The sequence below is a fragment of the Nerophis lumbriciformis genome, linkage group LG05 (genome assembly GCF_033978685.3).
Source record: "Nerophis lumbriciformis linkage group LG05, RoL_Nlum_v2.1, whole genome shotgun sequence".
In the NCBI taxonomy this organism is placed as follows: Eukaryota; Metazoa; Chordata; class Actinopteri; order Syngnathiformes; family Syngnathidae; genus Nerophis; species Nerophis lumbriciformis.
Window position 1 is genome coordinate 36,261,743 of NC_084552.2, and position 13,734 is coordinate 36,275,476.

The window sequence follows — 13,734 nt, forward strand, 5'->3', positions numbered from 1 at the left end:
GTGGTCTGTTTTTATTCATACACACACAGAATGCATTTTGCGCTCACTATGTTGCCCGCAAAACATTCAAAATGGTGAATGTGCAGTGCTGGTTGGACACACTGAGGAGTAACTAGTAGTAAAGTAGAGAACAGATGAAGTATAGAAATATTGTCATATCTGCGAAGTGACCGGAATGGTATGCGGGCAACAATGCACTCGCTAATTGCGTTCACAGTAGACTTGTAGTTTATTGAGGGAAGTATTCCATTTGAGACATAGCCTTATGGGTTACTAACATTTTAGTTTTATACGTAATCATCAAATAGACATGCATATACAGATTTGTTTATATACTGTATGCGTTTATAAATACACGCACCTATATAAATATCCATCCATTTTCTGCCGCTTGTCCCTCTCGGGTCGTTGGGGTTGCTGTACCCTATCCCAGCTGCTTTCGGGCAGAAGGCGGCGTACACTCTCGACAAGTCGCCACCTCATCGCAGCTATATATATATATATATATATATATATGTATATGTATATATGTGTATATATATATGTGTGTGTATATATATGTATATATGTGTGTATATATATATGTATACATATGTGTGTATATATATATATGTATGTATATATATATGTATATATGTGTGTATATATATATGTATATATATATGTGTGTATATATATATATGTATATGTATATATATATATATATATGTATATATATATATATATGTATGTATATATGTATATGTGTATATGTATGTATATATATATATATATATGTATGTAAATGTGTATATATATATATGTGTATATATATATATATATATATGTGTATATATATGTTATATGTATGTATATATATATATATATATATATGTGTATATATATGTTATATGTATGTGTATATATATATATATATATATATATATATATATATGTGTATATATGTATATATGTATGTATATAATATATATATGTGGGTGGGCCAAGGAAACAACCTACCGGGGCCTGCGAATACACCAGGGAAAGGAAAAATGCGGCGGTGGCCGCAACCAGATGCAAGCTTGCACTGCAGAAGCAGATCAGACAAGGAGGAATCTTAGCCAGGTTGAGCACCACAGTGCTATTGATCCCACCATTGCAACTGGTGAGGGAGAGGAGGACCAGCCTTCCCAGCAGGACGTGCAGCAACAACAGCACAGCCCGCAGCACAGTGAAACACCAAGTAGAGAACCCACAAGAGGAACATCAGTGAAGCTTATCCGGAAAGCCAAAGTGAAGTGGCCAAAAGCCAACGACAAAGACTCCTGGAGCAGCTTCGATTTTAACTTATGCACCACCCTCCAAAGTGCGCTAACAGGCAGTGTAACTTCCAAACTAAACATTATGGGAGACATCATCTACGAAGAAGGGAAAGAGCGTTTTGGATTGATGCCACAGAGGAAGATCGTTCCCAAACAGAGCGGGAGACGGGAGAGGGAAATCCTCCAGCTCGTAAAGGAACGCCGCCTCTTACGCAAGCAGTGGAGGAAAGCCAATGACCAGGAGAAAGTCGGCCTGAAGAACTTGTGGGACCAGATCAAGTTAAGACTCACACAACTGAGGAGAGCTGAAAGGATCAGGAAACGCAGAAGCCGCAAGGAGAAAGCAAGGGCAAGCTTCTTCCGGGACCCCTTCAAGTATGCTCGAAGCCTGCTAGAGGAAAAGAAGAACGGGACACTCCAGACCAGTGAGCTGGAGTTGGAGGAACACATCACAGTCCAGCTCAGTGATAGCCAAAAGGACCTCCCCCTCGGATCACCGGGGCACGTACCTCGCCCACCTGAGCCTTCCTCGCAGTTTGACACCACACCCCCGAGGTTAAGCAAGTGGTTGAGCGTGCAAGAACTGCTTCAGCACCTGGACCGAACGGGGTACCTTATAAGGTTTTCAAAAACTGTCCTGGACTCCTGAAGCTGTTGTGGAAGCTGATGGGCGTTGCCTGGAAAACCCAGTCAATACCATCATCGTGGAGCAGAGCAATAACAACTTTTATCCCAAAAGAGAGTAACTCCTGTAACATCGACCAGTTCAGAGGCATTGCCCTACTGAATGTGGAAGGGAAGCTTTTCTTCACCGTGGTGGCGAAACGGATGACCAGCTACCTTCTGGCAAACAATTACATCGACACCAGTTGTCAGAAGGCAGGCGTTCCAGGCTTCCCTGGCTGCGTGGAGCACTCGGCCATGATCTGGGAGCAAATCCAGTCAGCAAAGCGCAACAAAGCGGACCTGCATGTGGTTTGGTTGGATCTGGCAAATGCCTATGGATCGGTTCCACATCAACTCATCAGCTTTGCACTCAACTTCTTCCACATTCCATCATGCATCCAAAGCCTGGTAGTAAACTACTTTAACAACTTCAAAGTCTGCTACACGACCCAGGAGATCTCAACTGGTTGGTACCAGTTAGAGAAGGGAATAGCAATGGGTTGCTCTATCTCTCCAATACTGTTCATAACAGCCTTCGAGATCATCCTTATCGGTGGAAGACAGATGGTCCGAGGAGTGAGATCTGAGTCAGGCCAGCGACTCCCGGCGCTGCGGGGCTACATGGATGATGTTACCACCCTCCTCCAGACGGCTGCATGTACCACTAGACTCCTGAAAAGGCTCGGGGAGCTCCTAGCATGGGCACGGATGAAAATAAAACCTGCCAAGTCCCGCAGCCTCTCCATCCGGAAAGGAGCCAGGAATGACAAAATCTCATTCTCAGTGGATGGTGAATTAATCCCACGCGTGGTCTACCAACCTGTGCGGAGCCTCGGAAGGCGTTATACTGCTGACATGTCTGATAAGAACATGGCTGCCTCTGTCACTTCTCAGCTGAAGGATGGCCTGAACAAAATTTACCAAAGCTATCTTCCAGGGAAATTCAAGGTCTGGTGTTATCAGTTTACCTTATACCATCGCCTGATGTGGCCCCTGAAGTTGTACGACATCACCTCCACAACAGCCCTCAAGATGGACTCAAAAGCCAACAACTACATTCGCAAGTGGCTGGGCCTTCCCAGATGTCTTTCCAACACGGCGCTGTTTGGAAGAACCATCCTGAAGCTGCCACTGAAATCCATCAGCTTGGGCTACAAACAGGAGAAGGTGAGGCTCGTGTTTGAGCTCAGAGACTCACCTGATCCGTCTGTCCGTAACACCAAGACCCAAGTCTGTACAGGGCGTAAGTGGAATGCGACGCAGACAGTAGACCAGGCCATCGTCCGACTGAAACACCAGGAGATGGTAGGACATATACAGTCTGGCAGAGCCGGCTTCGGATGGGTAACAGCATCCAAGATGTGGTCCAAAGCCTCAAGGAAGGAAAGAAAAGATCTGGTGATCTCAGAAGTGGTCAAGATGGAAGAGGAGAGCTACATGATCAAGGCTGTGGGCCAACAGCAGCAAGGGAGATGGACCAATTGGGAGGCCGTTGTCAACAGAGTTGTTACGTGGGCAGACATGTGGAAGATGCCCCAGGCGAGGCTAAGTTTTCTCATCAGGGCCACGTACGATAGCCTCCCCAGTCCCGGGAACTTGCATGTGTGGTATGGGGCAGAGGTGACCTGCCAGCTCTGTGACTACCAGAACCCAAGCTTGCATCACATTCTTTCTGGCTGCAAGGTAGCTTTGTCGCAGGGCCGGTATGGATGGCGGCACGACCGCGTCTTGCGGAAGCTAGCTGAAATCCTGGAGGCACGCAGAGTGGAAGCAAATGGGGCCAGTCCAGGAACAGCTCAGCGGTTGATTAAGTTTGTCAAGCAAGGTGGCCAGCCTCAGAGCAGCAGCAAGAGCATCCAGTCCCTCCTGTCAGCTGGCGGAGAATGGAACATGAAGGCTGATCTAGATCATCAGTTGAAGTTCCCTCAAGAGATCACAACAACCTTGTTATGCCCAGACATTGTCCTGTGGTCCACCTCGACTAAAACTGTCATCATGGTAGAATTAACGGTACCATGGGAAGAGGGAATGGAGGCTGCCTTTGAAAGAAAGAGGGACAAATACTTAGAGCTGGCAAGTGAGTGTGCACAAGCAGGATGGAGGCCCTTCATCTATCCAGTAGAAGTTGGCTGTAGAGGCTACACTGGAGCGTCCACCCAGCGGCTCCTAAAGTCCCTCGGGATTAAAGGCTCCAATCTAAAGAAGGCCCTCAAAGCCCTGGCAGAGGAGGCAGAACAAGGGAGCTTCTGGTTGTGGCTCAGAAGAAACGATAAGGTGTGGGGAAAGCAAGGCGCGTAGACAGGGGGCAGTAGGGAGACTTCCCTGCTGCCATGTTATGGTATGCGGTCAGGCCCACACTTGACTCAGGGAGATGGACGTCCCTGCCATGCATAGTCCCTTGGGACTCATTCCATATACACAACAGCAATAATACCGGGGTTAGAATGTGGGTACAGTATGGATCCTTCAGCTGGCTGCAGGGGGCGGAAGGGAGACGTCCCTGTCGCTGCTCCACCACCCAGAGATGTTCCGGGATTAAAGGAGCGAAACATCCGTGAAAGGTGGCTCCCGGCTGATGACCCTGCAGCCAGCACCACATGGCACTGTCGGAGGTGCGTCAGGCAGTAATGCCCTGCAAGTGTTAACTTGTGCTTACATCTGTATGTGTGTATATATATATATATATGTGTATATATATATATATATATATATATATATATATATATATATATACATACATATATATATATATATATATATATACATATATATATATATATACATATATATATATATATACATATATATATATATATATATACATATATATATATATACATACATATATACATATATATATATACATATATATATACATATATATATATACATACATATATATACACACATATATATATATGTGTGTGTGTATATATATATATGTGTATATATATATATGTGTATATATATATATATATATATATATATATATATATGTATGTATGTATATTATATATATACACACATACATATATATAATATACACATATATATATATATATATACACATATATATATATATATACACATATATATATATACACACATATATATATATATATATATAAGAATGTACATATATATATATATATATATATATATATATATATATATATATATATATATCTTCATCGAAGACCTCGATGAAGAACAAACACAAAGGACCCAAATTTCCCTCGCCCGGACGCGGGTCACCGGGGCCCCCCTCTGGAGCCAGGCCCGGAGGTGGGGCACGATGGCGAGCGCCTGGTGGCCGGGCCTGTCCCCATGGGGCCCGGCCGGGCACAGCCCGAAGAGGAAACGTGGGTCCCCCCTCCAATGGGCTCACCACCCATAGCAGGGGCCATAGAGGTCGGGTGCAGTGTGAGCTGGGCGGAAGCCGAGGGCAGGGCGCTTGGCGGTCCGATCCTCGGCTACATAAGCTGGCTCTTGGGACGTGGAACGTCACTTCGCTGGGGGGGGGGAGGAGCCTGAGCTAGTGCGTGAGGTGGAGAAGTTCCGGCTAGATATAGTCGGACTCACTTCGACGCACAGCAAGGGCTCAGGAACCACTTCTCTTGAGAGGGGCTGGACTCTCTTCCACTCTGGCGTTGCCGGCAGTGAGAGGCGACGGGCTGGGGTGGCAATTCTTGTTGCCCCTCGGCTCAAAGCCTGCACGTTGGAGTTCAACCCGGTGGACGAGAGGGTAGCTTCCCTCCGCCTTCGGGTGGGGGGACGGGTCCTGACTGTTGTTTGCGTTTACGCGCCAAACGGCAGCTCAGAGTACCCACCCTTTTTGGATTCACTCGAGGGAGTATTGGAGAGTGCTCCCCCGGGTGATTCCCTCGTTCTACTGGGGGACTTCAACGCTCATGTTGGCAGCGACAGTGAAACCTGGAGAGGTGTGATTGGGAAGAATGGCCGCCCGGATCTGAACCCGAGTGGTGTTCTGTTATTGGACTTTTGTGCTCGTCACAGATTGTCGATAACAAACACCATGTTCAAACATAAGGGTGTCCATATGTGCACTTGGCACCAGGACACCCTAGGCCGCAGTTCCATGATCGACTTTGTAGTTGTGTCATCGGATTTGCGGTCTCATGTTTTGGACACTCGGGTGAAGAGAGGGGCGGAGCTTTCTACCGATCACCACCTGGTGGTGAGTTGGCTGCGATGGTGGGGGAGGATGCCGGACAGACCTGGCAGGCCCAAACGCATTGTGAGGGTTTGCTGGGAACGCCTGGCAGAGTCTCCTGTCAGAGAGAGTTTCAATTCCCACCTCCGGAAGAACTTTGAACATGTCACGAGGGAGGCGCTGGACATTGAGTCCGAGTGGACGATGTTCCGTACCTCTGTTGTCGAGGCGGCCGATTGGAGCTGTGGCCGCAAGGTAGTTGGTGCCTGTCGTGGCGGTAATCCTAGAACCCGTTGGTGGACGCCGGCGGTGAGGGATGCCGTCAGGCTGAAGAAGGAGTCCTATCGGGTTCTTTTGGCTCATGGGACTCCTGAGGCAGCAGACAGGTACCGACAGGCCAAGCGGTGTGCGGCTTCAGCGGTCGCGGAGGCAAAAACTCGGACATGGGAGGAGTTCGGGGAGGCCATGGAAAAAGACTTCTGGACGGCTTCGAGGCAATTCTGGACCACCATCCGCCGCCTCAGGAAGGGGAAGCAGTGCAGTGTCAACACCGTGTATGGTGGGGATGGTGCTCTGCTAACCTCGACTGCGGATGTTGTGGATTGGTGGGGGGAATACTTCGAAGACCTCCTCAATCCTACCAGCACGTCTTTCTATGAGGAAGCAGGGCCTGGGGAATCTGTGGTGGGCTCTCCTATTTCTGGGGCTGAGGTTGCCGAGGTTGTTAAAAAGCTCCTCGGTGGCAAGGCCCCGGGGGTGGATGAGATCCGCCCGGAGTTCCTTAAGGCTCTGGATGTCGTGGGGCTGTCTTGGTTGACAAGACTCTGCAACATCGCGTGGACATCGGGGGCGGTACCTCTGGATCGGCAGACCGGGGTGGTGGTTCCTCTCTTTAAGAAGGGGAACCGGAGGGTGTGTTCCAACTATCGTGGGATCACACTCCTCAGCCTTCCCGGTAAGGTCTATTCAGGTGTACTGGAGAGGAGGCTACGCCGGATAGTCGAACCTCGGATTCAGGAGGAACAGTGTGGTTTTCGTCCTGGTCGTGGAACTGTGGACCAGCTCTATACTCTTGGCAGGGTCCTTGAGGGTGCATGGGAGTTTGCCCAACCAGTCCACATGTGCTTTGTGGACTTGGAGAAGGCATTCGACCGTGTACCCCGGGAAGTCCTGTGGGGAGTGCTCAGAGAGTATGGGGTAACGGACTGTCTTATTGTGGCAGTTCGCTCCCTGTATAATCAGTGCCAGAGCTTGGTCCGCATTGCCGGCAGTAAGTCGGACACGTTTCCAGTGAGGGTTGGACTCCGCCAAGGCTGCCCATTGTCACCGATTCTGTTCATAACCTTTATGGACAGAATTTCTAGACGCAGTCAGGGCGTTGAGGGGATCTGGTTTGGTGGCTGCAGGATTAGGTCTCTGCTATTTGCAGATGATGTGGTCCTGATGGCTTCCTCTGGCCAAGATCTTCAGCTCTCGCTGGATCGGTTCGCAGCCGAGTGTGAAGCGACTGGGATGGGAATCAGCACCTCCAAGTCCGAGTCCATGGTTCTCTCCCGGAAAAGGGTGAAGTGCCATCTCCGGGTTGGGGAGGAGATCTTGCCCCAAGTGGAGGAGTTCAAGTACCTCGGAGTCTTGTTCACGAGTGGGGGAAGAGTGGATCGTGAGATCGACAGGCGGATCGGTGCGGCATCTTCAGTAATGCGGACGCTGTATCGATCCGTTGTGGTGAAGAAGGAGCTGAGCCGGAAGGCAAAGCTCTCGATTTACCGGTCGATCTACTTTCCCATCCTCACCTATGGTCATGAGCTTTGGGTCATGACCGAAAGGACAAGATCACGGGTACAAGCGGCCGAAATGAGTTTCCTCCGCCGAGTGGCGGGGCTCTCCCTTAGAGATAGGGTGAGAAGCTCTGTCATTCGGGGGGAGCTCAAAGTAAAGCCGCTGCTCCTCCACATCGAGAGGAGCCAGATGAGGTGGTTCGGGCATCTGGTCAGGATGCCACCCGAACGCCTCCCTAGGAAGGTGTTTCGGGCACGTCCGACCGGTAGGAGGCCACGGGGAAGACCCAGGACACGCTGGGAAGACTATCTCTCCCGGCTGGCCTGGGAACGCCTCGGGATCCCCCGGGAGGAGCTGGACGAAGTGGCTGGGGAGAGGGAAGTCTGGGCTTCCCTGCTTAAGCTGCTGCCCCCGCGACCCGACCTCGGATAAGCGGAAGAAGATGGATGGATGGATGGATATATATATATACATATATATATATATATATATATACACTGAGATTTTATTTTGTAAAATTTTTTTAAAAGTACCTTATCTTCACCATACCTGGTTGTCCAAATTAGGCATAATAATGTGTTAATTCCAGACTGTATATATCGGTTGATATCGGTTTCGGTAATTAAAGAGTTGGACAATATTGGATATCGGCAAAAAGCCATTATCGGACATATACATATATATATATATATATATATATGCACAACCAGAAAACTACTTTTTAATTGAATGATTGAATATACAAGCCGATAATGGCACTTTTGTTTCAATTTCTTTTGACAATTTACAGGGCGCAGACTATATATCATTAAAATATACATACATAGATCAGAAAATTTGCGAGACAAAATAAAATAAAAAGATGCCAATAAGTCAGATGAGACCACATCAAAACTAATTAAGACCGGAACGTTCTTTTTTTTTTTTTTTTTTTACATTTTCCATGTTTTGCAAATAATTTTAAAACCGGAAAATAACTACGGTACAACGCAAACTGCAGCTGTGCAACCACGCAGTCTTTTCGATTTCCGCGTTTAGTAAACGCAACATTTAAAGAACACCCACAGCATTGATGATTTCATGACGTCATAAGCAGTCGCCGGAAATCCTAGCTCGGGCTGTCCGGTGTAAAGACCATGGCAGGTCTTCTGAAAAAGGTACGAGTAGAGGTCAATGCTTTCTGTTTTATTACTTATTCAATACGCATGTACATAATACATTATTATTATCCAGGAAAGTGTTGTTAGGTAAATCAACTGCACCGTTCAAAATGACCGCTTTAGCGAGCATATCGCCCGAGTGTGTGAATGTGAGTGTGAATGTTGTCTGTCTGTGTTGGCCCTGTGATGAGGTGGCGACTTGCCCAGGGTGTACACTGCCTTCCGCCCGAAGAATGCAGCTGAGATAGGCTCCAGAACCCCCCGACACCCCAAAATGGACAAGCGGTAGAAAAAAGGATGGATGGATCGCATCGCCGGCTACATGGACGTTTCCCATGTTTATGCACTAATATTCTAATATGCTATGCTATTCAGCAACACTGTATATAGCTATGGGCTTCATAGGCACATATTTGAGCGAACATTATGCTTTCAAAACCAAGTATAGAGGACATTGGTGATGTTGCAGCGCGTAAGTAAGGGAGTGTGAAAAGAGGGAGCTAACTGTTTTAATGACATTCAGCAACGTACAGTAAGGATGGAGCTGTTCTCTAGTCTGTGCACAACAACAACGGAAAAGTGTTCCCTTCAAACCTGTCTGACCGGAACTCTCTAACCATAACTTGAGTTCCATGGGGGAATTATGTAAACACACCACAGTCATATTTGAAGAAGCGCACAACACTGCTGTCCTCCTTGCATTGTTCAAAAAACTTTAGTTTAAAATAGTTTTCATAATATAATATGTTGCCATATTGACTGTTTATTATTGATGTTGCAATACATTATATTCAGTACGGTACATCCGGGAAGTTTTTACAGCGCTTCACTTTTTCTTTATTTTGTTCAATTACAGCTTTGCTGTTGTCCAAAATGAAATGATTTCACCTTTTTACACAAATGTATACACTTCCCTTATAACAGTGTGGGTAAAGTTATTTTCTGCACAATTATTTCAAATATATAAATTATATGACTTTTTTTTCTTAAATAACACAAAACTTAATTTACTTTTTAAATTGTGATTCGTTGTGTCTACACACAAAATACAATTGTATTGTATTTTTTTCAACTTTTAACACTTGTCCTGACTGTCTTTGACAGACAACTGGCCTGGTTGGACTGGCAGTGTCCCAACATCCTCATGAGGTAAGACACACACACGACGTCCATTGCGTCATTTAACCACCAGTTGGCGCCATAAAACCATGAGCATCATTCTCAGAGCTTTGATGAGCGTAAATTAGTTAAAATGGTGTCAAATCGCTGAAATGCAATGAAAATGATTTTGAGCAGTTATATATATATAACACAGCAGATGTACATAAAAGACTTGTGTGAATTCAAGCAAGTCCTGCCTGATTTATTTCTCATTCTATCTCTACGCACTGTAAAGATCATAATTATGTCTACTGTATCAAAAACAATGTTGTCATGAATTATTGACCTAAAAATACCCAACTACAAATATCCTACACTGCAACCTATTTATTTACTTCTTATAATATTGTATATTTTTTTATATATATATATATATATATATGTATATATATATATATATATATATATATATATAGTAGAGATGTCCGATAAATGCGTTAAAATGTAATATCGGAAATGATCTGTATCGTTTTTTTTTATTATCGGTATCGTTTTTTTTTTTTTTTTAAATCAACATAAAAAACACAAGATACACTTACAATTAGTGCACCAACCCAAAAAAACCTTCCTCCCCCATTTACACTCATTCACACAAAAGGGTTGTTTATTTATGTTATTAATATTCTGGTTCCTACATTATATATCAATATATATCAATACAGTCTGCAATGGATACAGTCCGTAAGCACACATGATTGTGCGTGCTGCTGGTCCACTAATAGTACTAACCTTTAACAGTTAATTTTACTCATTTTCATTAATTACTAGTTTCTATGTAACTGTTTTTATATTGTTTTAAGATAAGTACCTTATCTTCACCATACATGGTTGTCCAAATTAGGCATAATAATGTGTTAATGCCACAACTGTATATATCAGTTGATATCGGTATCGGTTGATATCGGTATCGGTAATTAAAGAGTTGGACAATATCGGAATATCGGATATCGGCAAAAAGCCATTATCGGACATCCCTAATATATATATATATATATATATATATATATATATATATATATATATATATTACATAATTATTATTTTTTAAAGGCCATGCAATATGAAAAAAAACATACAAAATAATACAAACTATATGATTAGGTAGCTGTCTATGCATCTATTTTCTACCGTTTGTCCCGCTCAGGGTTGCGTGGGGATGGAGCCTATCCCAGCTGCACTCGGGCGGAAGGCGGGGTGCACCCTGCACAAGTCGATTAGATGGGTACCAAGTTGTTCAAAGATGTCCATCATTGAAAAGAGCAAAAAATACTGCTGACTTACGACACTTTTATGAGAGGATTCCTTTTGGGTCCTAAGAATACGTGTGTAGAGTCAACCTTAAGCTTGCACAAGGCTTATTAAAATATGAATAAAATATGATTGAACTGGTATTAAAACGGGTTATGAAAAAGATATCGGGATCAATCTGATGAATAGGACTTCATCCCAACATGGCACCACCAAGTCCATTTAAATCTCTGTAATTTGGCCATGACTTATATTTAATACATCACATCTAACGTTTAATAGTGACTTCAACTGACACTTAAAAATCCAAGTTCAATGCATCTGGCTGCCATCAAATTACTTTTAGTCTTATTTTCCCACCCGCTGTACTCCAAATAGTTCAATCCCCATTTTTACATTTATTTCTTCCCTAAAATGTAGACATTTTCAAAAGTGTTTTAATGCAGAATGTGTTGAGCTTTTTCAATTCCTGCTGGTTTATTGCAAACTATCCAAAGTTGCCACACATTAAGAAATGAGTGGAACTAAAAAGGAAGTTTGTGAGTTCCACTCCTGTGACCTGCATGATTGTCTTCCAGCGTCTGAAGGCTCTTTACACCAAGATCCTGGCGTCTCTGCAGACGATGCCGCAAGATGCTGCTTACAGGAAGTACACTGAGCAGCTGGTAAACGAGAAGTTTGACTACGTCAAGTCGGTGAGTGACACATTTTATTCAACTGCAGAGCAAGTTTGTGTGAATATTACAGCTGGTCATCTTAAAGTAGCTCTAAGCAGTTTGCAGACTCAGACATGTTTTAATGGTGGCGGATGAACAGAAAATGTTCCACTGGCTTTCTGAAAACACCCATCTTTCTACCTGGGGACTTTTGCAGGGAATGTTTTTTTTTACTTATCGAAAAAACGGGATTGATAACTACATTTTTGATAAGCTCATGGACTGACTGGTGCCAGCTCGCTAGCTAGCTTAAAAGCTAACATGAAAACAAGAAACATTATAGTCTTTCCCCATTATGAAAAAACATAGCCCAAAATAAACTTATATAAACATGTTGGTGTCTTAGCAACTACAATATTCAATTGTACACATTTAACTACAAGCTGTGCTCTCTTAGTACAGATATATTGTAGCCATTCATACAATATATCCCTTAACATTTTCAAGTAAAAAAAAAAAAAAAAAAGGAAAAAAAAAAAAAGAAAAAGAAACTTATTTGAAGGTGTGGCGGTGTTAATCTTGCCGTGGTGTTGCGCCACGATCATTTATATGTAAGGGGAACCCTGAGATTTCAGTGTGTATATAAATATTTCTTGAGCACATTCAACAATACTGCCATAATTTGGGTCACAATAATCGTGATATGAAATTTTCATATGGTTTCATCCCAAGTCGTTAAGAACTAGCGACCTATTCTTTATGAAATATATCCTTCAATTACTTCTGTTATGATACGGTGCTACTGTGTTTTATATATGACTGTAATCTTTTGGGGGAGGGGATGAGGTCATCGTCTTATTTGCATAATTCGCCAAGGCTTCATGTGCAACTCTTCTTGTTCATTTTGACAGTGTATTAACACAGGCCTCAAATGGACCAAAGCCATAAAATCCGTGTTGAAAATATTTTATATAAATTTTTTTGTGTGTAAAAATTTCTATACCATGTGTAATGAACTACTTTATAAGTTATAAAGCAAATATAAAATGTATAGTTCCAAATGTTTTGGGGGTATTTTTCGGCCAGCCTATGAGAATCGTTGATATCTGCAATTCGATGAAATTAGTTTTCCTCTCAGGAGCCTGATGTTGTAATGTTGGAGAAGAAGATCAATGGTGGACAGATTGAAGAGGTCATTTTCCAGGTACTGTTCACAGTGCTCCTGATTGGTTATTATTGATTGGCAGCACATGAATGTAGTCTAGCTGCAGTATGTTTATTGCAACTACATTTGGGCCTTCTGCTGCCAAGTTGTAAAATCTAAAAACACATCATTGACAAATGATTGCAAAGACACAACATTCATAGTCTGTGGCGCATGCACTGATGAAAATTGTGTGTGTGTGTGTGTGTGTGTAGGCAGAGTGCGAGTTGGCTCTGTCACGAAAGATGGCTCAATGGAAACCATGGGAACTACTGATAGAAGAACCTCCTCCCAACCAGTGGAAATGGCCTGTCTAAATTTAAACACCAATGTATAATACTGTCATTAATAAAATTAAATAAAAATCTCTGTATGGTACTGTCGT

At 43.8% G+C, this 13,734-nt stretch overlaps 1 protein-coding gene across 1 annotated transcript; it reads left to right on the top strand.

The window, feature by feature from the left end:
• Positions 1–8,981: 8,981 nt before the first annotated feature.
• Positions 8,982–13,718, top strand: ndufa5 (NADH:ubiquinone oxidoreductase subunit A5). Its single transcript, XM_061960634.1, has 5 exons — positions 8,982–9,077; positions 10,185–10,229; positions 12,068–12,184; positions 13,284–13,349; positions 13,565–13,718. Exons 1-5 carry the CDS (start codon positions 9,057–9,059, stop codon positions 13,664–13,666), a joined length of 351 nt encoding a protein of 116 aa, XP_061816618.1. The 5' UTR covers positions 8,982–9,056; the 3' UTR covers positions 13,667–13,718.
• The last annotated feature ends 16 nt before the right edge of the window (positions 13,719–13,734 follow it).

Coding starts and splice junctions, on each gene's coding strand:
- ndufa5 (XM_061960634.1), top strand. CDS start 9,057: ATGGCAGGTCTTCTGAAAAAG. Junction 10,230..12,067: donor TGTCCCAACATCCTCATGAG/GTAAGACACACA, acceptor ATTGTCTTCCAG/CGTCTGAAGGCTCTTTACAC. Junction 13,350..13,564: donor TTGAAGAGGTCATTTTCCAG/GTACTGTTCACA, acceptor GTGTGTGTGTAG/GCAGAGTGCGAGTTGGCTCT.